The sequence below is a fragment of the Lynx canadensis genome, chromosome C1, assembly GCF_007474595.2.
Source record: "Lynx canadensis isolate LIC74 chromosome C1, mLynCan4.pri.v2, whole genome shotgun sequence".
Taxonomy (NCBI): domain Eukaryota; kingdom Metazoa; phylum Chordata; class Mammalia; order Carnivora; family Felidae; genus Lynx; species Lynx canadensis.
In genome coordinates, this window is record NC_044310.1 from 5,349,410 (window position 1) to 5,375,060 (window position 25,651).

The 25,651-nt window shown below is 50.3% G+C and overlaps 1 protein-coding gene across 2 annotated transcripts; it reads left to right on the forward strand.

The window, feature by feature from the left end:
• The first annotated feature begins 5,123 nt into the window (after positions 1 to 5,123).
• On the forward strand, positions 5,124 to 22,497 carry PARK7 (Parkinsonism associated deglycase). Of its 2 annotated transcripts, none has more exons than XM_030325047.1 (7): positions 5,124 to 5,252; positions 6,159 to 6,271; positions 7,874 to 7,975; positions 10,076 to 10,135; positions 11,032 to 11,101; positions 14,587 to 14,673; positions 21,885 to 22,497. In XM_030325047.1, exons 2-7 carry the CDS (start codon positions 6,182 to 6,184, stop codon positions 22,043 to 22,045), a joined length of 570 nt encoding a protein of 189 aa, XP_030180907.1. In that variant the 5' UTR covers positions 5,124 to 5,252; positions 6,159 to 6,181; the 3' UTR covers positions 22,046 to 22,497. The 2 variants fall into 2 exon arrangements, with proteins under 2 accessions (XP_030180907.1, XP_030180908.1); XM_030325048.1 differs by having other exon boundaries at positions 5,124 to 5,246.
• The last annotated feature ends 3,154 nt before the right edge of the window (positions 22,498 to 25,651 follow it).

Genomic DNA, 25,651 nt, shown 5'->3' on the forward strand with positions numbered 1-25,651 from the left:
CGGATGGAAAGAAAGTTACCTTATCCACTGTGCATAAAAGTTCCTGTTCGCTGTGCGGTGAAATGAAGTAGACGTGGAGACGAAGATTAAAATAGGGATCAGAAATTGGTTGGAGCCACGTTGTTAACTGTAGTGTTGTATTACAAAGTGTTAGCCTACAGCGATAGTCAAAGCAAGGAACATCTAGGTGAAGTTAAGATAATGCTTAGCAAGTATTGAGCACCGGCTGTGTGCCAGGGACTGTGATAGATGCTATGGATTCAGATGCTATGGATGCCAGGAACTGTGATAGATGCTATGGACCGAGACAGGAAGGTCCTACTGAGTTCACAGGATTAGAGGAAGACTGATAATAAGTCAACAAAAGACAAAATGCTAAATAGGTACGATCAGTGACATAAAAGATACATTCACGTTAATAGAAAATGAGTCTTTTACTGAGATGAGATGCGAAATATAAGTGAGGCATGAAAAAATAACCTGGCAGCAGTTTCTTTGCTATTTATGGTGATGAGGCTAATTTGGGAGAGTTGTTTTTTGGAATTAGGATCAGAATGGCCACTGGTGGCCTGTTAACGTTGGGCAGGCGAAAGTTTTGCCTCCTTAGGCCCTCTGGCAGAGGCTGAGACCTAAATTCACAAAAAAAAGGTTAACAGGACAAAAGTACACAGACTTATTTGGTGTGTTACATGACCCAGGGGCCTTCGTGAGAAAATGACACAAAGAAGGGACAAGAGCTAAATGTTTACATACGGGGTTGAACGATTGTGGCTATTGTGGCAAAGCAACTAAAATAAAACAGGGAAGGCTCAAGGAAGTTATTTTAAGGTCTCTGTGTGAAAATTCTTCCGGACTCAAGTTCCTCTCTGATGAGGTTTCTTTCCTCCTGGTGCTGGGATTTCACCTTCTGCTTTCAGGAAGAAAAAATGGGAAGCTGAGCACCTTTCTTGCACCTGTTGTTTACAAAAATGCCTGTAACTCGGGGTGCCTGGGTGGCTCAGTCAGTTAAGCGTCCGACTCTTGACTTTGGCTCATGTCACGGTCCCACAGTCTGTGGGCTTAAACTGACACTGTGGAGCCTGCTTGGAATTCTCTCTCCCACTCTCTGCCCCTCCCCGACCTGTGCTCAAATGCTTTCTCCCCGTCTCAAAAGAAATAAAGTTAAAAAAAAACAAAAAAACAAAAAATGCCTTTAAGTCAAAATAATGTGCCAACGTGACATATTTGGAGATAGCATGTCCTGAACTCCATCACTAACATTATCAACATCATTTCTCCATCGTTGGATTTTGAGCTCAGCAAGGCGGAACAGGATCTTTTAATTAAATGTTGCAACTGCTATAAGTTGAAACTGATTTTAAGCTCCTTGAAAACAGCCAGTCCTTTAGTTGGTATTTGTGCATAAAGACTTGTCAAATATTGAATAAAAGGAGTGAATAGAATGAGGTTTTTCTGCCCGGAAATAAAGGACTTCATTAGGAGGCCTCTTCGCTACCAGTAATAGAGCAATTATTTTTTTGTGAATGGTTTAATTTTTTTTTGTTTTATTCTGCAAATGTGTGATGAGAAATAGGTATGAACTAGAAAGTTAAGAGAGTGTCATGAGTGTTGTGGACCTACTAATACTGATATAGAGTTTATGGTGGCAGAGTGTGAAATTTGGTATGAGAATTTAACCAAGGTTCTGCAGGACCTTTTACAGTCATTTCACCCCTCCGGACCCTCAACCTCTGCATCTGTGAAATGGAAAGTATGTTTTCCAGGAAGTCAATATACAATGTCTAAAACCAAGAAGGAGAAACAACAGTATTAGAGTATTATTTAAAAATACAGTTGGCTCTCGGAAAAATACAAGGGTTAGGGGCACTGACACCCCCTGTCCCCTTAGGCAGTCAGAAACGCACATGTAACTTTTGACTCTGGGGAAGACTTAACTGTTTGTTTTTTTTTTTTAACAATTCCTTTTTAAAAAAAATTTTTTTAACGTTTATTTATTTTTGAGACAGAGAGAGACAGAGCATGAACAGGGGAGGGTCAGAGAGAGGGAGACACAGAATCTGAAACAGGCTCCAGGCTCTGAGCTGGCAGCACAGAGCCCGACGCGGGGCTCGACTCCACGGACCGTGAGATCATGACCTGAGCCGAAGTCAGATGCTTAACCCACTGAGCCACCCGGGTGCCCCAAGACTAACTGTTAATAGTCTACAGTTGATGGGGGAAACCTGATAACAGTTAACATATTTTGTTTGTTACATTTTATATATACTGTAGCCTTGTAATAAACCTAGAGAATACAAAATGTTAAATCATTAGAGAAAATATTTAGAGTACTGAACTGCGTCCATTGAAAAAAATCCGAGCACAAGCAGACGCACGCAGTTCAAGTGTATGTTGTTCGAGGGTCAACTGTATTCACAGAACTACAGGAAATAATTTAAGGAGTTGAAAATATTTGCCTCTGGAAAGCAGGGCTGAGGGGTAGGAAGGCCTGAGTCAGAAGACTGCTGTTTTTCATTATGAATCTTTTAAAGTTGAATCACTGAGCTGAGGTGTAACAAAATCTGAGCTATTGGGCACCATTTGGCTACGGTGACTCCTTCAGGTGCAGGTGCGGGTTGGCCGAGGCAGCTCTGTTCCACCTGTGTTCATTCTGAAACCCGGGTTGAAGGGGCAGCAGCAGCCCTGGAGGAAAGCTCTTCCTACGGCAGCGGAAAACTACTAGAGAGCACGCCTGATCAGCAGGTCAGTGCTTTTCAGAACTTTCATCGGGCCTCGTCTGTTAACATTCTATTAGCGAAAACAAGGGCAAACGCAAAGTCAACGGGCAGGGAGTATCCCCCACTCATGCAGGTGAAAGAGGAGAGAGTGAACATTTCTAAAAGATAATCCAATCTACCAAAAGTAATACTTTAGTTGTGAACGCTGTGTGTGACGTATTCATTGGATAAACACTGATACTGACCCAGGTCGATTTCAGATCTTGTTGGTGATGCAGACGTCTCAGGAGTGCTCAGTCAGGTTCATTCCCTCTTTCCCTTTAACTAAAACCATCTGCCTTTCCCTTTTTCTGTCCTACCTCGCACGGCAGCAGGCCACCGGCATGGATGTCTCCTTACTGTCTCCCCATGCTATGGGGACTGGAACCCAACAGCCCGTCTTCTCTCGGGTCTTCCTCCAACTACCTAAAATCCCACCTTTTTGAAACACATCTGACCACTTGCCTCTCTTTCCCCACCATACTCAAAACTAAAAGCGGGTGGCTTTTGCCTGCTTCCTTGGCAAATAGTCAAAGATGAAGTCATTCCAGAACTCCCCAAATGTCTTTTTCAAATGCCAAAAGATTAAAGACAGTCAAAAATTTTTGCACAACGCAGTGGTGCATGAAGAAATCTACTCACAATTCTTAAAATTAAACAAAAACCGTGCTCACCACCATTGTAAGGATCTCATGAAATCTATTCAAGTGCTTCGTAAACGAACAAAGGAATGTAAGTTATTTCTTGAAAATAATCATGTTTTTAACATCTAAACTGAAATGTCAAGAACCTGACATACTTAGAATGAGCTCACACATTACTGGTGACAGTGCTAAGTGACTCACTCAACTTGCATGGAGTTGCTCCAGTGTATTTACACTTCTGAGAATTTCCTCTCCAGTTTCACCTACACAAGTAGGACATATAAATAAGGTTATTCAGTGCAGTGCTGTCTGTACAAAAAACAGCTGGAAATAACCTAAGTCTTATCAGTAGGGCATCGGTAAATAAACTCTGGGACATTCCACAATGGCTATCTGGAAAAAAAGAGAGGAAGTTCTTTTTGATAAGGAAAAATCTCCACCACATTCGTTTAATAAGCTGGTGGCAGTGCGAGGTGAAGGACACAACAATGTGGATAATCTGCTACATTTCCATGAGAAAGAAGTAAAAGTGTATTTGCTTATGCTTGCATAAGGAAACACTGGAAAGATGGCCAGGAAACGAATACAAGGTTACCGGTAGGCAGCAGCAGGGATGGAACCACATGGGGACAAGGCTGGGAGTCCATCTGTTCAATGTAACTTTGATCAACTTGGTTTTTGAAATGGGTTAAACCATCAGCATTCAGGGGCGCCTGGGCGGCTCTGTCGGTTAAGCATCTGGCTTTTGGTTCTGGCTCTGGTCATGATCCCATGGTTTAGGAGTTCGAGGCCCGCATCAGGCTCAGGCTCTGCCTGACAGTGCAGAGCCTCCTTGGGATTCTCTCAAAATAAATAAAAACTTTGGGAAAAGCGTCAGTATTCAATTCATATTTGTAAAAACGAAATCTGAGATTATAACTTAAACAGATGTCATTAAAGGGACTGTCAGATCACTGTGCTCAGCAGGGCTCCACACCCTGGGATCTTTAGAAAAAAAGAACTTTCGAGAAACTAGCACACGTGAAATTACCGCATGCAAATAATGCTAAGAGTCGCCCAGAGGACCGAGGGACCTGCAGCCGCCCTGGGCGACGACGTCGGGAACAGGTGGGGGGTGCGGGGGGAGGGGGACACGGGCAGGCCCTCCAAAAAAGGAAGCCAAGTGCACAGAAGCGTGAAGGCACAACTCCACTCCAGGGAAAACGCACGTTTAAAGCAAAACCGCCACAGCTCCCGAAGGGTTCCCGCAGGGCGCCTCCGGCCCGTGGGGAAAGCGAGTTAACTCGAGCGGCGCCGAGGGCAGGCCAGACCGCGCCACTCGGGGCGGGGGAGATTCCGTGAGTACGCGCGAGCCCACGGACTCTCCTCGCGTTGGTGCTCCAACTGAAGGCGTCCCCTAGACGCAGAGTCAGGGCGCGGAAAGGCGAGCCGTACCCCGCAGCCGTCCAAGGTGGGCTCGGCCGGATGTGACGTAAGCGAGCGAGCCCCTCGAGTCGGTGCAGCTCAGAGCTGAGGAGGAAGTGGGGACCTGGGCGGCGGGCGTCTGCGCAATACCGGGGGGGGGGGGGGGGGGGGGCAGAACAAGAAGCTGGGCGTCGTGCGCCTGCGCATTATAGGGCTGTGAGGCGGGCGGGGGGCGGGGGGGGAAGACGGGAAGTCTGCGCGGCGGGCGTCTGCGCGGTACCGGGGAGGCGGGGCAGGACGTGAAGCCGGGGGGCGCGCGTCTGCGCAGTGCGGGGCTGAGGGCGTGAACCCTGGCGACGCGCGTACGTGCGTGCCTGCGACCCGTTTAGTCCGGTTCTGGTTCCGTTCGGTCGTCCCCGACGCGGGATTGGGCAGAGTCGAGGTTCAGGTCGGGGTCTGGGGAGCGCTGAGGGTGGCGAGGGGGCCGCGGGCATCCCGGCGCGGGCTTCGGAAGGGGGCGCCGAGGGACGAGGCCCCGCCGCGTCTGCGGAACGGGCGGCCTTCGGCCAGGAGCGCACGGGGCGACCTCGGACCCTCCAGGATTGTGTGCAGGGTGTCCGGCAGTTTGGAACTGGCCAGTGCTGTGTTTGTGGGAGTGCATTTATCAGCTTCTGATTTGCATGGACAACAAGCTGCAGAAAAAGAACAGGCTAAGAACTATCCAGACCCTTGCTTAGCAGCTGCCGTTTGCAACGAGAGGGCAAAGTGCAGAGAGAGAATCCAGTTGGGTTGAATGTAGTGGGGGATTCCCATCCTTCTGCGTCATCAAAGAGTGTGATAAAATATTTAACACCGTTAACTTTCCAGAATTTTTCGTACAGTTATTGGAACTTAAAAAAAAAAAATCCCCTCCAAAAATCTCACCGGCTAATTGCCAAAGACTGTGTGCAGCTTTTCCCCGTGAAATTTAAGTTTAGTCGTTTCTCTGAAATAGTGCTAACAAAAAGAAAACTATCTCCCTACTTTGTGTGAAATGCAAGGCCTGTGTGTTACTGTATACTGGGTTTTTAAAAAATATGGTCGAAGGAAATCCAAGTGGTACTATCACGTATTAGCAACCTTACTGTGTTCTCTCAGAAATCCAGCCGTTGAAATTCTGTGTAAACCAATATTAACCTAAGGTCCTTTTTTTTTTTTTTTTTTTTTTAAATGTTTGTCTCTCCGAACTTTTCCCCTAAGAGGCACCTAGTTACCCTGCTTAAAAATGTTACTAAGCTTAAAGGTTTTGGCTGCTTTAGGGTTGCAATGGAAGTTTTTTTTTTAATTCTTTTTTTTTTTTTTTTTTTTAATTAAGTCTTTAAAAAGTACAACACAAAAATGGCTTCCAAAAGAGCTCTGGTCATCCTGGCCAAAGGAGCAGAGGAGATGGAGACAGTCATTCCTGTAGATGTCATGAGGCGAGCCGGAGTAAGTCCCCTGATGTCTTCTACCTTTTTCAAAATTTTTGGGTTTTGAAGTCATTTTGAATAAAATAATATTCAGCGTACTTTATAAAATATTTCAAACACCCACAAATACAGAAGACTGTATAATAATAATTACCTGTTTATTCACTGCCCACGTTTAGTATGTGTTAGTATTTTGCCATGTTTCTTTTAGACCCACTTCCAGAGGAATAGATGCTTTAAAACATTTTTTTTTGTTGTTTATTTATTTATTTTGAGAGAGAGAGCACGTGCATATGTGAGCAGGTAGAGAGGGAGGAGAGAGAGAATTCCAAGCAGGCTCCGTGTGCTATCCGCGCAAAGCCCAGTGTGGGACTTGAGCCCATGAACCGAGAGATCATGACCTGAGCTGAAATCAAAAGTCGGATGGTCGGCTGACTGAGCCACCCAGGTGCCCCTTTAGGAACAGGTGCTTAAAACAAAGCATTACACAGCCCTCTTTGTAAATTTCCCCAATACTATTCCCCTTCTTGCCCCAGAGATAGCTCTGTCCCCTCACTGGTGTGTGTCCATCCCATGCATGTCTTCAAAGTAGCATTAAACTGCAGCTGCATTTTGCACGTGTCTCTGTGTGTGTGCGTGTGTGTGTGCGTGTGTGCGCGTGCATATATGCACCCATGGTGAGCACTTAAATAGCATTTACTGATGCTAGGTGTCATTCTAAGTACTTAACGTAAACTTGTTTAACTCTTCCAACAGCCCTGTGAGTTATTGCCATTCTCATTGTACAACTGAAGAAACTGAGGCACAACGACACTAGATGAAGTGTCGACATTGTAGACTTAGGAGAAGAGCCGGTACTCAGACCCTAGCAGTCTGGCCCCAGGGTCTATTACCTTCATTTCTCTGGTTCCCATAAGTGAAGACACACAGATGCACTTCGTTTATTTAAAATTGCTGCTTAGTATTATGCTGTACGAATATGCTGCAGTCTGCTCTGTTCCGGTTTTGTGCCATTTCAGTTCTGTAATATTCTCCTACGGGTTTCTTTATGCAAATGTGTGGAAGTTTTTCCAGGTTTTGTGACTGAGAGTGGAATTGCTAGGCCAAAGGACAGCCCATAGTTGGCCTTACCAGATTTTGTCAACTCCCCAAAGTACCAACATGTGGACCCACCAGCAGTGTAGGAAAATTCCCATATTTCCAGTACCAGCTCTTGCTTATGTCAACTTTGTACATTTTTGCAAACTAAAGTAGGATTTCATTGTTTTAACTTGTCTTTGTATCTTCAGAAAATTCCATGACACTTAAATGACAACAGTAACTTTGTAAGATGGATTATTAACAGGATGATCATGTAATTGTCGCCCAAACCAGAAAGGACACTTGTGGGAGAAAGGACACTCACCAGACAGGGTCCCGGGACAGCATCTGTAAATCAGGACTGTCTCGGGCAAACCGGGACAGACCTGGTTATTAAATATATTTAGCTAACTTACTGGCTGCAAGGCAGCATGGTTTTGTCACAGTATTTCCTGCCAAGTTATTTTAAAACACAGCAGCTGTGAAAATGTTACTCTAGATTTATGTTTCAGTGTTAAATGTGATGATGTCTTTCTCCTAGATTAAAGTCACCGTTGCGGGTCTGGCTGGGAAAGACCCGGTACAGTGTAGCCGAGATGTTCTCATTTGTCCGGATGCCAGTCTGGAAGATGCAAAAAAAGAGGTTTGTTCTCCATGCCTGGAATTACTCCTTCCTGTGCCTTCTTTGTCAGTTTCTTGAAATGTCTTTTGACTACATCTAAGGCTGTGAGCACAGACTTATTTTAAGAAAGTTACTTTGCTTGGATGTCTTCCCCACTATAATAAGCCCTGGGAAGTCGGGGACTCTCCCTTTTTTGTATCCATGGAATCTGGCAGTTCCCTACTGCCTGTGCTGGCTGGGGGGTGGGGGGGGGGTGAGGGGGGGGGGGCGTTTTCATCAGGATTCTTCTGGCCTCGCAGGCAGCTTAGCCTCCTGTTACGACGTACCTGATAGAAGGAATCACCTGCCACGTTTCCTGTTCATTTCTTCTTTTTTTTTAAATGTTTATTTACTTTTGAGAGAGAGAGAGAGACAGAATGTGAGCAGGGGAGGGGCAGAGAGAGAGGGAGTCACAGCATCCGAAGCAGGTGAGATCATGACCTGAGCCGAAGTCGGACGCATAACCGACTGAGCCACCCAGGCGCCCCTCATTTCTTATTCTTTATGCAAAAGTTCCTTTTTGCCTTCCTTTTTCAGTGTCCCAGGACATAGTTATGTGATTCATTTTATGTGAACAGCTCGTAGTTGATTAGTGGTGGGATTAAGGGAGCATTAAGAATTGTTGTTAAATAGTGTCACTTTATGTTGACAGTTACCCTTGGTGGCAGCTAACACCGGGGAATCTGTCAAGAGCTGAGGGCCCTGTCCTCAGACGCAAGCTCACCCACATGTGCACAGATGCTTTTGCACACCCTTTCATGTAGTTCATTGCTTAATGGCCAGTGTGATAGGGGTGTGGGCTCTGTGCTCTCAGGGCATAGATGTGGCAGAAAAGAAAGTGGAGGCAGCTCATGGACGGCCACTTGTGCCCTGCTGAGCAACTCGGAGCATGATTCCCGTGCTCAGCTGGCCTCAGATGCATAGAGAAAAGTTTATTCCTTTCTAATAAATTCACCTATTTCAGTGCCAGATTGTGGGGTACAGGAATGTTGGTATTTACATAAAAATTGCTGAAAACATTCTAAATAGCATGTTTCGAGTGGCCGAGTAGAAGTAAACGCTCTTCTCTGGTCTTTTTCATCTTGTGGTGTCTGGGTATTTTAGAACCGTGGTTACCTTTTGTGTCTGTTTATCAGATTCTAAAAGGAGTGAAAGAAATTCTGTACTTCACACACTTTGTTTAGTTGGTAGTTTTGCTTGGTTTGAAAACGGAATGTTCATAGTCTTGAGTAATTCTGAGTAGTATATGTTGCACTAAGTATGTACTAAATTTTTAAAATGCTAATGACTAAACTTTTGAAAATTTTTTTTAACATCTTAAAGTATTGTTACGTCAAATTCCATTTCATGAATTGAATCAAGTTTGGAATCAGCAGATTTGTAGGATGTTAGGTGTTTGGGATACTAAAATACTGTATCATTATTCTCCCCTAAGTTCCATTTTTCATAGAGGTAAAAAAACTTTTTCTGTGCATTTTACTTGAAATTGTTCTTTTAATTATGTTTATTACTGTGCACATTATCGTTGAAAAAATAATGCGTGTAGACCGTGTATACCTACAGAGTGAAAATGTTAAATGTCCCCGTTCTCATTGTCCTCGCCCCACCAACCCACACCACATCTCATTAGCAGCTGAGCTCTCTTCCGTGTGTGGGTACCTGTAGACCCCGTGTGTGTCAGGGACATACACACACATCTGCGTTTTTTTTTTTTTTAAGTGAGCTCTACGCTCAACATGGGGCCCGAACTCACAACCCCGAGATCCAACAGAGTCTCGTGCTCCACCGACTGAGCCAGCCAAGCGCCCCCTTTTTTTCCTCCCTTTTTACAAGAATGAGATCATGCTACCCCTGCCTGCAACACGGGCATCCTTTCCTGTTACCATATTCAGATTTTTTGCTAGTTACAACAACAATCCATCATAGAGATATATACCTTAATTTGTTTAGCTGTGCTTCCATGAACAGTTTTTTGCTATGACCCACGTTTAAAACGTGAAAGTATTATCGGACCATCACTTTGGTGCACATCTCAGATGAAAAGTGTTTGTTCACTTTTTTTGTTTTGTCTTGAAACTGCAGGGACCTTACGACGTAGTGGTTCTGCCGGGAGGTAACCTGGGTGCACAGAATTTATCTGAGGTAAAAACCGTGTAAAGGAAGTACTTCAGCATCTGCCCATGTTCTGTTGGTCTTGTTGTTACTAAAATATTTCAGGAAGGAGGCTGGGAGTAAACTAGAAACAGGTGAAGTGAACAAAATGGTGTTGCAGCTTATTTAGGAAAAACATCCCTAATGACATTTACTATATGAGTGAGTAAGCAGAATTGGTGGAACAGTTAATTTGGGAACAGATTCTGTGAATACAGTCCGAATGTAAGACTTCTTTTTTCCTCCCCCACAGTAGAAAAATGAACCTACTTTTGTGTCTTATGAAGGTTTAAGCATAGAAAGATAAGAGACTGGCTGTCTGCTCAACACTAGGGCTGCGGGGGGGGGGGGGGGGGCTGCAGAGGCTGGAAATGCCAGCTTGCGTGAAAATGGCATCGGAATAGGCCCCGGCTTCTTCATCGAAGTCTTCGTCGAGTCCACCTGTGGGAAGAGAGAGGGGAGGGAGGGGCAAGAGACAGCAGCGCGCAAGGCAGGTGGAATCAGACGTTTGGGACTCTGCTGGGCCCTGTTCCTGGCTCTGCCTTCTGAAAACGCTCCAGACACCACGTGTCCCCCCCCCTTCTGCTTTCTCCGCGGAGCACAAAGTGGCAGGGGTCAGCGTGCCCAAGGGGAATTGCTTTTCTCGTCTCATCTTTAAACACCTTTAAGAAAAGAATGCCCTTCTCCTGTAACAAACACCTTGATTAGGTTTAAAAATGTAGAAACTATGAATTTGAGAATTTTTCTCTTGATGATTTAGAAATATTATTAGAAAATAGATTGAAGATCTTGCATTTTAAACTAAAAGCAGATTCTCTCCCAGTTTCCAGCTGGCCGTTGGCTGTGGCTTAATGATAACTTGATGTGTTTGGGTTTTCTTTCAATAGTCTGCTGCTGTGAAAGAGATACTGAAGGAACAAGAAAAAAGGAAGGGCCTTATTGCCGCTATCTGTGCAGGTAACGTGTGGAACCATCCTGTGTTAAAATGTGTTGTTGGGTTTCTCCCAAAAATACGTGATGGGGTAGCCTTTTATTGTGAGACTTTGTTCCAGATACTTCTTTCCCTTCACAGAGCGTGCAGGGCATCTGTATGGGCATATTTAGTTTGGGTGGCATGAACTCAGTGTCATTTCAGAAATGAGTACAGCTCTCTTTTCTGCTTCTCTGCGCTTTTTGGTCTGCGTTCTGTGAAACTACATGTTTTCCGTCTTTGGTTGACCTCTGAGGAAAATAACGCCCTCTGGAATTCAGTAAACAGCTTGTTACAGCAAATCTCTATGCCAGAAACTAGGTCTGCCAGCACCAGTCAGCAAGAATCAGTCAGACGTGAACGTAACAGCTCTGTCCTGTGCCTGCCCTGCGGGTTCCGAGGCCTCGGGTGCTTTCCGCCTGGTCCTCAGCGTGGAATGTTTGGTTTCGGGCACTGTACTGTCTGTCACGTAAGTCAGAAGAAGAAGGTTGTTCGTGCTTCCCGGATGTCCCCCACATCTTTGGAAGTCAGTAATACTTTCTTTTCTGGAACCACCATGAAATCCATTCTTAATGCTCCAGTATCATGATGTCCCGCCATCTTGCATCTTTCCAGAGTGCAATTCTTTGTTATAGGTCTTTCTGGGACATTTGTCAAAAGAGCAAGTAAATCAGTGACTAGATGGATGGTTTGATAAGATGACACAGTGTTTTGTTCAGTACAGTGGATCTGTTAAAGAAGTTATAAGTCGGGGACCCTGGGGACTTTGCGTTACAGCAGACGTTCTCAGAGCTCTTTCAAAGGCGTCATAAGGTGAAGCAGATACTGATGTTATTTGTCCTTTTCCTTCTTATGGAGAGTGTGATGATGCCACCATTGGGGTGTGGCACGCGTGCTCCCACATTCTTGTGTCGTAAAAATGTCCCAGTTGTAATTTCTGACTTCTAATGCGGCAGTTATAGGTAGATGTAACTCACGTAAAAGCTCAGGGGGGGTTCCTAAAGACCCGGATGTTCGAGGACCCCGGCATTGGAGCCTGGGAGGGACCACAGAGGTGACCACCCTGGCGGGCCCTGTCCTTGGGTTCCAGGCAGCACCAGCCTCTTGACCTGCCCTGGGGGCCCAGGTCTGTCCTCGCTGGAGGACCCTGCGGTCCCTACCGCCCGCGCAGGTGCCTCTCTCTGGGTGGGGGTCCCAGGTCCTCTTCGATGTACGAGGACTTGGTCCAGTCACTCTCAGCCCCTGGCCACGGCCTCATTCTTAGGTTCTCTAACCTAAGGAAGGGTTTGGTCTGGATTTGTTCCCTTATGAGTCGGCTGAAAGGGAAAACCACACGTGGGTTTGTCCTTTTGTATCACTGAGGTGGCTGGATGATTGGCCATATCTGGTTCACTGTTTTGTGCTCAGGCAGCTCGAATGCCGTGCTAGGGAGCTTAGACTTTAGAATCCTTTAAATCGCTGTTGACATAAACAGCGCTCTAATACGGTGTCTGTATCGTTGAATATCCTGTACTGCCTGGCCTTCTGGTGCTGCAGAAAGTAGGAAGTGTGGAGAAAAATAAGGTGGTTCTTCAGTGTCGCAGTTAGGAACCGGGGGCTGCTTACTGAACTGAAAGACTGTTGGCTTAGCCCCGAGTATTGAGTGCTTGAGACAGAAACTGGAGGGCAGACTATCTGGATAAGAAAGTAAAATGAGATTCACTCTGGGTCTGGAGGGAAAGGAGCCTGGGGACTGGGTCTAGGTACAACCTCCAAGGGCTTGGAGGAGCTGGGGTGACCGAGGTGTTGTCTGCGTGAGTCACCACACGGTGGTGCTGTTGGCCGTAGTGTCTTGGCTGCCCAGGGGCTCCCGCTGCGGTGCCCTCTGCTCAGAGCCGGATCCCCGCATACACGCAGCAGTATTTTCATCTGCCAGAATCTCAAGTAATGGGAGTTAAATATTTCTTCTCGAGTTCTCCAAATAGGAATCTTAAGCTCCAGAAAGCAGAAATTATGGGCTTATCAGGGTGAATAAGCCATCACTAAAGTCCTACGTTTGGCCGAAATGTAAATTTATTAACATTACCGTAGGCAGCAGTTTCATCAGCTGAAGGGAACAGCCTAAAAATTTCTAACTTACGTACGAGCGATTGTTCTCCTCACTGTACGGTCACCTCTGGAGGTTTGCTTTCATAAAATACAAGATCATGTAGGTAGTTACTTACTTCTTAACATCTCACAGTGTAAGAATTAAGGGAAACTGATGAGTCCATTCACATAAATATTGAGTGGTAATTATTCAGTCTCTACAGACTTAAAATTTGCCACCATACGTAGCTGTCTCGTACACAGGGTAAAAATAAGGTGAGAGGGACATCAGATCTATCTGAGGACTTTGATTTAGGAGATATAAATCGGGATTGGCCTGTCAGGTGGAAAGCTTCTGTAATTAAGCAGTAGTTGTTGATCTTCCTGTGTGCAGCTGCTGTGATCTAGCCGGCAGGTGTAGTCTGTGGCTCCCTTTTCCTTGGAACCGGGTTGAAAAATGAAAGGTCAGAGCAGGTGGGCGGGGTGGCTGAAGCCGAAGCGTGCGGGCTCTGTCCTCGGGTCCCGGCCACGGCGTTGCGTCCTGACCTGCTTTGAGGGTCGCGTTGCTGTTCTGAAGCATGTTTTTCTAGGTGTGACTTGAGGCTTAGAGAAAAAAGGTAGAATTTTTTTTTTATACTTTCGAGGTAACATGACAAAGTCATAAAATGTCTTTGTCGTAGTCCTTATCTGAGAAACATTACATACAAGATATGGTTGTGATTCTCCATGAAATTGACCATTTTCAGTGAATACATTTGGATCAAAATCTCCTGTTAGCAACTGCGTATTTTAGAGGATCAGAAGCGGACATCTGTGCGTGGTCTTTAGTGGTTATTAATAAAGAAACGCTGGTGCCTTTATGTCCCCAGATTTCTGGGCATCTCACAGGTGTATCTTCTTCAGGGCTGGACAGTGTCCTAGTCACCTGGGATGTACAGATGGATGGATGAGTGAGTGCTCATTTTTAAGTAGAAAACCAAAATGAGTCTGTGAGGTAGCAGTCAAGTCCAGAAGTTTGGAGAGTGCCAGCCGCCTTTAGTGTGTGACTAAATCTCCCATTTGCTGAGAGTAAGGCCTTGGCGGTCTCCCCTCCGGGGATCCCCGGCAGGCTTGCCTGCAGTTCCTTGAGGGACCACACGCTGTTCATCTGACGCTGCTCCGTATCATTTGGTGAGATGGCTGGTGAAGGATTTTGAGTTTGTACACTTTTGCCAGATGTGCTCAGCAGATGGTTTATTAGGAACAAACCGTGCCTCTCATACTGAAAGGTGTTTAATTTCAGACTCATCAGGATATGTTAGGTGAGAGCCTCCTGGTTTTGAAAAATTCTTCCGTTGCAATTTTTAAACCATTAGTTTTTTTATATCCACACTTAATTAAGTCTTTTTATTAATCTTCTTCTTAGGTCCTACGGCTCTCTTGGCTCATGAAATAGGTTTTGGAAGCAAAGTTACGACACACCCGCTTGCTAAAGACAAAATGATGAATGGGAGTAAGTATATGCTTATATTTTATGTATTTAAAGCATCCTTTTAAAGTTTTTCTTGAGAGAGGTAGAGTGAGTGGTGGAGGGGCAGGGAGAGAGGGAGAGACAGAATCCCCACAGGCGCCACACCAGCAGTGCGGAGCCCGACACGGGGCTCGAACCCATGGCCTGAGCCGAAACCAAGAGTCAGACGCTTAACCTGCCGAGCCGCCCAGGCACCCCCGTGCTTCTGTTTTCATGTACGGAAAGACCTTCTCAGAAAGCTGTGATTCAGCTTTGTGTCCCGCCCGGTCGCCTTACGCAGAGGGACTCTCCGCGGGTTGAGGCATGGCGTGTTCCTCACCTGCTTCGCCGGTGTCGCAGCCGGAGAGGGAGCGAGCGGTGGGGGGAGGTGGTGCGCATGCCCGTGTGTGCGCCCTGACGGGGCGCAAGGGCTGACGAGCAGAAGCCAGCCGGAGCCCCGGTCGTCCTGGATGGGCGTGGTTATGAAATGCCAGGCTGACTCGGGTTTTTACCACCTTGCCAGACACTTGAGGGTAAACTTCAGACCTCGACAGCAATTTCAGAAGATGCCCTTTTGCCCACAGTCCAAAGTAAAGTGAATGTTGCTCTCTCCCTGGGTGGCAGGTCTGTTCCTTAGGTGACATGTTTCTTTCATAAATACCAGCTAGACTGTTAAGTTTCATTTATTTTTATGAAAACAATTTCTATTCATGGTAAAAAGTGCAAACAGTGCAAAAGGGGGGTGAAGTAAAAACATAAATTTGCGTTTTCTCTTTCTTCCTCACCCCCTTTCTGCTTTTCAGAGGTAATTTCTGTTAGAAAGTTTCTTGTGTAACTCTAGAATTTTCTCCACATACACTCATTATCCTTTGTAGTTTAATAATTTTACTCAAATGAAGTCTGTTAAATATATTGCTCTGCAACTTTTTTTTTTTTTTGAGAGAGGGGGAAAGAGAGAGAGTGCAAACGGGGAAGCGGCAGAGCGGGGCAGAGAGAATCTTAAGCAGGCTCCACTCCCAGCATGGGGCCTGACACTGGTTCGTTCCCGCGACCCTGGGATCACAACCTGAACAGAGATCAAAAGTTGGATGCTCAACTGACTGAGCCCCCCAGGCACCCCTGCAGCTTGCTTTTTAAACCTAAGATTGTATCCTTTTCTGGGGGCAGGAGAGTAGTCTATCAGGTATTTCTTTAATTCTTTGCGTGACCGGTTACTTACTCAGAGGCTGTAAAAGAAGCACGCCATTGGGGCGCCTGGGTGGCTCAGTCTGTTCAATGTAGGACTCTTGATCTCAACTCAGGTCCTGAGCTCACGGTTCAGGAGTTCGAGGCCTGGACCGGTCTCTGCGCTCACAGTGCAGAGCCTGCCATGGTCTCTGTCCTCCGGGAGGGAACAGCTTACAGACACAGGACACACACGTCGAATTTAAAACCAGAAGGCAGCGTGCAATTTACGACAGCGCAGTGTAACCAGCCACGTAAACGTACAACTGTGTGACGACGCTCCCTCAGTAACAGCCACGGCTTCTCAGTGTGACACTCGGAACACCAGCCAGGTAGTGTCTTTTGTCAGACAGGTGGCTTCTCCCTCTGCCATCTGTCCCTGGAGTGCACGCACCAGAGAGAGACTCTGGAACTTGCAGAGAGAAAGAAAACTTCACGCTGTTGTGGATGATTGCAAGAGCGTCTGAAATTTCCAGTTAGAAGCCAGAAGTGGTTCGGCTGGCATGGAGCCAGCAAGGAAACCGGGAGGCTGGCCGTGTGTGAAACATCGCCAGCCAAACACCAGCGAATGGACCGGAAGAGGAAACGACAATGGCGGCAGCTGATGGGGAAACAGGCGGCGGTAGATTTTGTCCCCGGTCTCAGCCCCACTCGAGGCTCATTCTGACCTCACGCAAAGTAGGCGGGTAACATCTCTTCGTCATCTTCTCACGGCCGGGCCGGGTGGCGCATTTGCACGGTGTTGCTTTGTCTTTTTTTTTAATGTTTATTTATTTTTGAGACAACGCGAGAGACGGAGCGCAGGCGGCGGAGGGGCAGACGGAGGGAGACGCAGAATCCGAGGCCGGCTCCGGGCTCCGAGCCGTCGGCCCAGAGCCCGACGTGGGGCTCGAACTAATGAGCCGTGAGATCCTGACCCGCTCAACCGACTGAGCCACTCAGGCGCCCCTGTTGCTCTGTCTTTAACGAAGAGGTGCTGCTTTTTAGAGCAGTGTTAGGCTCGCCGCAAAATGGAGCCGAAAGTGCAGGCCTCCCGCACGCCCTGCCCGCACACGCGGTCTCCCTCGCCTTCCTCTCCCTCACCAGAGGGGTACCTTTGTCACAGTCGATGAATCTGCACGGACACGGCATCACCACCTCAAATCCGTCATTTACGTCCGGGTTTGCTCTTGGTGTTGGATGTTCAGAATATTTTCAAACATGATCCAAGGTGGTATTTTCTTAAGTACCTATCACTTTTTTGGAGCTGCTAGATCCTCAGTTGTCGATAAAACCATCTGTGTGAAAAGTGGGGTTTTTTTTACAGAGGGCTCTGGCTGCCGGGCGTTTCTAACGTGGGCTAACGGACGGGTTTTAGAGAGTCGGAAAGATCGGAATCAGGCTTCCTTTAGTGGTTACGACATGTTGCGGGGGGGGACGCGTCCAGTCGGCCACGTTCCTCCTTTATCCGAATGTGGATCTGTTGTGTCTGTTTTCCTGCCTCAAGAACACGGAGGTGGGTTGGGAACAGGAGAGCTTAGGTCGTTAACTCTCGGCGCTGGTCAGGTGCACTCGCGGGCGTGATCTCCACGAAGCCGCCCGGGCCCCGGTGCCCAGCGAGGCAGCTGTTGGCTTCCCGGAAGAGGACACCGGCTCCCGGAGGCCGGGCCACTTGCCCGGAGTCGGGCTGGAGCTCGGGCCCACCTCTGTCCCGGTGTGGCTCCCGCGCACGTTAAGTTACGAGGTGCTGGGTTCAGCCGGTGAGTCCTTCTGTGGGGAAAGACCCGTTGAGTATCTGCCCTCGCAGGGCGCCTGAGGAGCGAGGCCGTCATCACTCCTGGGGGCCCTGGTCCTCCTCACGTACCTGGCAGAGCGGCGTGAAACTTTTACTCACATAAGCAATCCGGTCTGAAGGGCGCAGTCCTCCCGTGTCTCAGTTTTTAAATGAAGACATTGTTACTTTAATAGTCTTTTCGCTTCCTATGTGTCTGTTCTCGAAAGCACCCGAAGCCCCCCGTCACGAAGGTGAGCAGTGAAGGGCTGTGCCCCTGGGCCAGGCAGTGTGGGGCCGGCCGTGGGCGGGCTCCTTCCCCCTCCCGGCCCCGGTTTCCATCCTGACACCTAAGGATATCAGTAGCCCTCGCCTCCCAGGGTCGTTGACAGGCCCCGTGAGTCAGTGTGTGTGACGCACCCAGAACGTGGCCTGGCGCGAGCCCGCGCAGGGGGCGGAGGGCCGTGGGTCCCGGCTCCGGGCCGAGCGCTGGGAACGCGGCGGTGAACGGCCGTCCTCCCCCGGCTGCTGCCTGCTGAGTAACACCACCGCCCTGTCCGGGCCTTCCACTTGATCGGACTCCCGTGGCGGCCCCGGGGGGTTGGTGTCACCCCCATTTTACAGAAGAGAAAGGCAAGGCTTAGCGAGATGGGACAGCTACTAAATGGCAGACCTGGAATTGGAACCCAGGGCTGCCATTCCCAGAGGTCGGTGACTTTTCTTAACGGGCAAGATAGTGAATGTCTCGGGCTCTCGGGGACTTCGGGTCTGTCCAGCAACTACTCTCTTGAGGAGCCACTGACCAATAAAAAGCAGCCATTAGGTGCCGACCCCTCGTGTCTAGGCTCCCTTGGCTGCTGCTGCTCTGAAGAGCCTTCCTTCCTGGCTCTGGAGTGTTTGGTTAAAATTAAAAAGAAGTCGGCAACTAATGCTTTGTGCCAGCGGACTGTGGGGTGTGGATTTGCAGAGTTCGTGAATCCAAGTCGGCTGAGGCGTGCCCACCTGCCTCGCAGCCCTGGGGCGCGCGGTGTCCTTGTCCGGCGTCGCCGCTAGGTGGAGGTAGCCGGCGAGCGTAGACCTGCTCTTCGGGCTGGAATTGTGAAAAGAGTCCTGGAACCTTGAATTGTCTGTAACTGGTGCAAGCCGTGGTTGTAATACTTTACCCACGAAGAGAGCGTTCAGCGAGCCGTTCAGAAATGGCCTCACCCAGCCCCAGTCCAGGCCGTGCATCTCGCCGCCCTGGAAGACGAGACCCAGTGGGTTTCCTGGTTGGGCATCTGAAGATGTCTCGGCCTGGTTCAGCCGTCAGTAAATGAGGTTAGACGTCAACCCAGAGATGCTCTTCCTCTGCGGCAGGGTAACTAGGAAATCTGTCTTTCAGTGTCTGTTTATTTTTGAGAGAGAGAGAGAGCAGGCGAGGGGCAGGGAGGGAGACACAGGATCCAAAACCGGCTCCGCGCTGTCAGCCTAGAGCCTGAGGCGGGGCTCGAACCCACAGACCAGGAGATCATGATCTGAGCCGGAGTCCGATGCTTAACTGGCTGACCACTAGGAAGATGTTCATGTGCGGTATTTCGTTGTTTCAGTGGGTGACTCGATTTTTGTTTTTAATGTTTAATTTCGAAAGAGAGAGCAAGCAAGGGAGGGACAGAGATGGAGGGGGACAGAGGATCCGAAGCAGGCTCTGCCCGGTCAGCACGAACGGTGAGGTCGTAACCTGAGCCAGAGTCAGATGTTCAACTGACTGAGTCGCCTGGGTGCCCCTCGGGTGACTGGATTTGTAACGAGGACAGGAAGACCTAATCTACTGAAGGTCTCCACCACTTGGAAAGGACGTGAACATCATCGCGTGGTTTCTAAAGCTCGTGAATACGGCAGAAGCAGATCACTTCTGCTTTAAGGGGGCTCCTTAGATCAGGTGACCATTTTCTGTCTGTAGACATCGAACAAGCATTTCCTGGGCTCCTCCGTGGCTCTGAGAACAGGAAAAGGAACAAGCCCAAGCTATCTGATGGGAGAGCCCGGTGGTGCGGGCACTGAATCTGGCAGTAGGGGGAGACTAGTCTCAGGGGCGGCGGCGCGACAGGGGGACCTTGTGGGCTTCGGCCCCTCCCCTCAGTCTGTTCTTTGTGTCCTTGGTCTCTGTGTGGTGCCACCATCCACCCAGTTGTAGGACAGACAGCTGGGAGTTCTCTTCGCCACCTCCCCGTGTTCAGTCCTGCTCGGACTTGTGGGCATTTTGTTTTCTACGTGATTTCTCACACCTTCATTTCCCTGTCACCCCTGGCCCCACCCAGGTCACCATGAGCTCCCGCCTGGATGGCAAGTTCTTTTCGGTCTCCCCTTTGGTTCCTTCTGGTCCAGTCTTTGTGCAGGCCAGACCCAGAGGGCGTGCCTGCCGGGATGTGGAACAGAGTCGCCTTTAGGTGCTGGAGAAAGTAGGCAAAGGCCTCTCCTGGGAGCAGAACTGGCTGGATAAGCTCCGACGTGCACTTTGGAAAGGTGACCTTTTTTGTGGCGCTGAGCAGAGAGTGGAGGGAAGGACGGGGTGGAAGGCAGGGCCGGAACACGGAGATCCTGCGTGAAGGCCGCAGATGCAGAGAGGAGGCCACGAGGGATGTTCATTCGTTCACCTGATGCTTGGGGGCACCTCCGTGGGTCCGTTAGTGTCCTAGGCCACGTGGGGTGGCTGAGGGCCCGGCCTTTCAAAGGGCAGGCGGTAAAGCAGGAGACACACTATTTTCACGTCCCGTCGGTGCCGGGGGCCCCGGTGGTGCGATCCAGGGGCCTGATCCGGGGAGCGGTCACAGATGCCGCCTCCGAGGGGCGCTGGAGGAGGTGAGAGCTTTCTGGGCAGTGGGAGCTGGGGGGCCGGGTCGTGGGGGCGCGGCTGCTCCCGAGGACTTAGGGCCGGGTGGCCTGTGCATTAGGAGGGTTTGGTGACCATGTGTGTGGAAGGGGAGGCCTTGGGGAGCTGACGCTGAAGGTTCCCAGCTTTGTGGCTGTGATCTGCCCAGATGTCCCGTCATCCACTGAATTTGGACATAGGAGAAGCATATGCTGGTTTTACTGTATTTCCCCCCAAAAGCCAATCGGGGGACACGGAAGGAAAGTGCTTCCTGAGAAATGAGTGGCGTTTCTCACTTCCACACACCTCCTCCTCCCTGTGTGTTCTGTGTTGTTTTTGCTAGTTGTTTTTTTTTTAATATTTTTTTAAATGTTATATTAGAGAGGGAGAGACAGAGGGTGCGCTGGGGAGGGACAGAGAGAGGGGGAGACACAGAATCCGAAGCAGGCTCCAGGCTCCGAGCTGTCCCTACAGAGCCCGACGTGGGGCTCGAACCCACGAATCGCGAGATCATGACCTGAGCCGAAGTCGGATGCCCAACCGACTGAGCCACCAGGCGCCCCTTATTTTTGCTAGTTTGTTTTTGAGATAGAGTCTGTGCGTGATGCAGGCAGTCCGTGTGACAGGGAGTCCGTGTGACAGGAGTCTGTGTGACAGGCAGTCTGTAGGGAAGGGGGAGCAGGGATGTAGGCCTTTCAGGAGACCTGAATGAGTTTCAGGAAAGATGAAGGGGCCCTTGGGAGACGAGATGGGAGGTGGGATGGTTTGTGACAGAGTCTGTCTGGTGTCCACGTCTGGTCTCCTGTCTCCTGGGACAAGAGTCCATCCTCCCCGGCTGATGGGCTCCCGGAAGGGACACGACGGCCGAGTCCCTTAGGACCTGTCTTCAGGCAGGGCGGGGGCGAGGGGGGCTCAGAGAAAGCCTCTTGCTGCAGTTGCCGTTTGTCCGGTGCCTTCAGCCCAGAGTAGTCGCTGTACCAAAGCGGCACGTTTCGGGGGGCCCCTTCTGCTTCCCCTTCAGTGCACAGGGCGGACCCTTGAGCGTTGGTTGGTGACAGAAATGTGAACGCTCGGCCTCCCTCCCGCTGCCCCGCCCACTTACAAGGTCTTCTGCAACCGCACTTGACCTCCGTGTGTTCGTGTCATTCCGCCGCGGCCGTCAGTTCCTCTCCCTCCGCTGCACACGCCGCCGTAGCATCTCCGCGCGGGGCCGGGCCGCCACCGCCGCCGCCTCGTCCAGCTGCCCTTGTCGTGGGGTTTGGTTTTGGGGTTTTTGGAAATTTCTGTGAGACCCATCTTGTGCGGTAACGGGGATTTGGATTGCAGGGCGGAGTGATAGTGTTCCCAGCGGAGCCCGTTCGGAGGTAACCCTCTCTTGTGCTTCCTCCGAAGGTCATTACAGCTACTCCGAGAACCGCGTGGAGAAGGACGGCCTGATCCTCACGAGCCGCGGGCCTGGAACCAGCTTCGAGTTTGCTCTTGCGATTGTTGAAGCGCTGAGCGGGAAGGACGTGGCTGACCAAGTGAAGGCCCCGCTCGTGCTTAAGGATTAGAGCGGAAACCTTCGAGAAGGAGTTAGAGAAACGGGCCGTCCGCAGTCATTGTCCCCGTGTTCACTTTAAGCGAAAGGAGCCGTCACCGTGCGGAGGATCGTGGTCACTGCCCCCAGCGGTGTGGGCCGGTGGCGGCAGCCGCACGGGCCTTCCCCGCCTGCCTCGTGTCCCCCCCGACGGTCCTGAACCTGGATTGCACCATAGATGGCATTTAGCGAGCTCCTGATGGTTTTCATTTATCTCTGGTTTCCCCTTTTTTGTTTGCGAAATCAAGTTCATGATCAGCCTCACTTGCAGCTGTTAGCTGTTGATACGGCTGCTGAGGTGAACGAATAGTGAACACATTTGTCGCAGAAGAAGGAAAGGCATAAAAGCAAGGATTTAAGAGGCCGTGATGTTCTCTCATTTGTTAATTGCGTATCATTAACGTGCTATTAAAAAATACCAACCAAGTTGGCTGTAATGGTGAATTTTTGTAGACCAGTTCCTTTTGACGTCACAGAAGGAGTCTTCAGGCGGAAGTGAAAACCTTCCGAGGCTGGCCCGGCCTCCGTTTTCCCTTCCTCTGGTGACCGGCACCAGGGGCCCGGGCCCACCAGCCAGCGCGGCTCCACCCGGGGGCCTCGGCCGAGCCTGCTGGCGGCGTTCTCTCCGCCGAGTGGTCAGGAGGACGGGCAGGGCGCCTGGAGCCACCGGCAGCCACCCTGTCCCCGAGGAGAGCCCGCCCAGGAAGGCAGATCCATCTGTAGCTGAGCCAGAGCGACTCCTGGGTTGTTCACAGGACCCAGCAGGTTCCCCTGGCTTTTCTGTCTCCCCGTGGCCGGCGTGTACTGCCCGGCCGAGGGGCGGAACGGAGTTCGGCTTCCGCACAGGGAGCTGAGCTGCTCCGCACAACTGACGTAGAGCCAGCACCTAGGCAGCCAGCCTCATCGCGCGGTACCTTTTCTTCCTCCTGTTCCTCTCCCCCTCTCCGTCCTCTGGCAAACAACAGCTGTCAGCAAACTCTGGAAAGGCCAGCTGGTAACCATTTTAAACGTGGGTCACAAAGCCTCGTCGCGGTTACCCAGCTGGCCTCGTGGCACCAAAACAGACAAAAGACACACGTGAGGCGGGGATGATGGTTGTGTCCAACAAAACTCATAAATCCAGGGAGCGGTGGGGATTTGGCCCTCGGGCTGCAGCTTGCTGACCCCTGGGCTAGGTAGGAGGCAAGGCAGATCATTTTTTTAATGCAGATATGTAACTACATTTTGGGAAACGATGAAGCTGTAAAGAGACGGCGAGGAGAGAGACAGCAGCAGGAGAGACTTTGTGTTCTGAGAAGAAAAGTGGGGTAAGGAGGCAGCGGTGGGGTTTTTTTCTGCAGCCGTGTTAGAGAAGTCCTCTCTGGAAGGGGACCTCAGAAAACGTGGAGTCTTGGGTGTGCACGAGGCAAGTCTGTTAGCATTTGAGGAAGGAGAAGCCGGACATGCAAAGGGCCTGAGGCAGGAGGAGTGTGGGGTGTGGAGGGACAGCAAGAGGGCCGGTTGAGGGGGAACTCGGAGGTGAGGCTGGGGAGGCAAGGCCTGGAACTGACTCTGAGCCGTGGAGGAGGGACCCAACCCTACTTGGCTCAAAGGCCTGCTGAGAAGGCCTGCTGCAGGCCCCGGATGGGAAGCTCCAGGCACCGGAGGGGGAGGCAGTGGGGCCTCTGGGACAATTGTCCCGTCTTGAACACAAGGTCAAATGGAGATTCTGTGTGGGGAGCCAGAGAGCGATTGGGGTTGAGTGGGGTGAATTTAGAGATCAGCTGGACGAAGCTGACAGGTCTAGAAGATACACTTTGACTAAGGAAAGAAAACCCAGAGACCTGGTACTTTGAAAGTCCCAAATTACCGACCTGAAAATGTTACTAGTGAGCAGTTGTAAACTCTCCCAAGTTACGGGGGTTTTACCAGCCAGCCCCTAGCTCCGAATAAACTCCCTGGAATTTTGGAGGGATCTAAAGGAAGGGAAACGTTTTTTTTTTTTTTGTTTTTTTTTGTTTTTTTGCATTTTTTGCCCTCAGGGCAGCCAGAAAAGGTGGTTCTAGAATGGCCGACGAGGAAAAGAGCACTTCTACGGGGAGCCTTTATCAGAGCTCAGGTGTTGTAGTGAAGGGTTTTTCCGGACAGGGTTTGGGGCAGGGACCGCCGGGCGCCTTATCTAAGGCTCGGGCCTTTCCTGGCTTGGTCAAGAATTATGGCTTTAGGCACAGTGATAGCAGGTGAAGCCTCCACCCTCTCTAGCTGCTGCTCTGTGCTGAGCACACCTGCTCTCCTTCCAGGAAGTTGGGGGGTGGGAGGCTGGGGGGGAGGCACACCAAACCTGGGCACTGAAGTTTGGCGGTGGGGGGGAGGCTGGCTACATTTGGAAGTACCTGGAGTTGAGGAGCGTGGCCCCTCCAGCCCGACCGGATGGCGCCTCCCAGGCCTGGGGTCACCGGAGGTCAAACTCGGAGGGACTTTGGTACCACTCCGCCCACACAACCTCAGCGACAGTAGCTGCAGTTTCGAGAGCTCCTGGGGTCTGCCCAGCTCTCCGGGACGGCTAGGGAGGCCAGGGGCTCCAGATATGAAGCTTTACCCCGGAGCTCAGTCCCCTTGGGAAAGAAAATTCCCTGGCAGGACGCAGCCCAGCGCGGGGCAGGAGGCGGCCGGGCTCCGTTCCTGGGGCCCGTCTGGGGCAGCGGCCGCCAGCCTGCCCTTCCGAAGGGGGAGTCGGTACCCGTCTTTCCGTATGATTTGGGAAAGGCTTCCGTCCGTTCCCCGGGTGCTGAATAGTAGGGCCGGGAAGGGGCCACAGGGCTTATCGAGCGCCTACTGTGCGCCGATCACTGAGCTAGGTGGGTCGGGTCTTTCACACTTTATACAAAAGGGATTGTGCGGTTTGTTCCACTTTTCCGCCCCTCGTTTTGACGCACTGTCGTCTGGAGACCTTGCTCCCCGTCAGCGCGGAGAAACTCGTGTGCCGCGTCGGTCGGCCGGATCCTCGAGGCCAGCAGCCCGTCACAAGGGGCTGAGGTCGTCACCCATCGTAAAAAGGAGGAAACCCTCGTCTCTTTAGAGGTCAAGAACCTGTCTGTGCTGCGCTGTGGGATTGTCGGAAGGATCAAAGCCCACAGTGAAAGGCAAGTACGTTTCTTAAGCTGGGAAACATTCAATGTGAAGTCTTAGTTTTAGCGTAGCCGACGGTCTCCTCCCAGAGTCTGGTGATGTGCTCTCTATTCGAGGGTCTTGGTTCCTAGAGGGATGCGAACATTATACTCACCTGAAGAATAATCTCAGCGTTTTGTTTGCGTTTTTTTTTTTTTTTTTTTTTTTGGTCTGTTTTGTTTTGTTTTTAGGGAATTCCCTGTCTCTGCCCTTAGTAAGGGGACCGAAGTCACACCAGTGAGTCACCAGCCTGAGCGCGTGTCCCCCGCGCGCGGGGCCGACGGTGAGGTGAGCAGGAAGGGGCCACAGGGAATCCTGTTTGCAGCCGGCCTGGACACGCGCTGTTCGCTCCTAGCGCGGGGTCCTTCTGGAGCTGGCCCGTCTCCCCGGATCCCAGCTCTAGCCTGAGGCCCCCAGGCCCGGGGCTCCCGTG

What these genes read in the sequence shown, in the direction of transcription:
- PARK7 (XM_030325047.1), top strand. Translation starts at nt 6,182, where the DNA reads ATGGCTTCCAAAAGAGCTCTGGTCATCCTGGCCAAAGGAGCAGAGGAG. An exon ending in ATGTCATGAGGCGAGCCGGA is followed by an intron (nt 6,272 to 7,873) that starts GTAAGTCCCCTG and finishes TCTTTCTCCTAG; the next exon opens with ATTAAAGTCACCGTTGCGGG. An exon ending in GTGCACAGAATTTATCTGAG is followed by an intron (nt 10,136 to 11,031) that starts GTAAAAACCGTG and finishes TTCTTTCAATAG; the next exon opens with TCTGCTGCTGTGAAAGAGAT.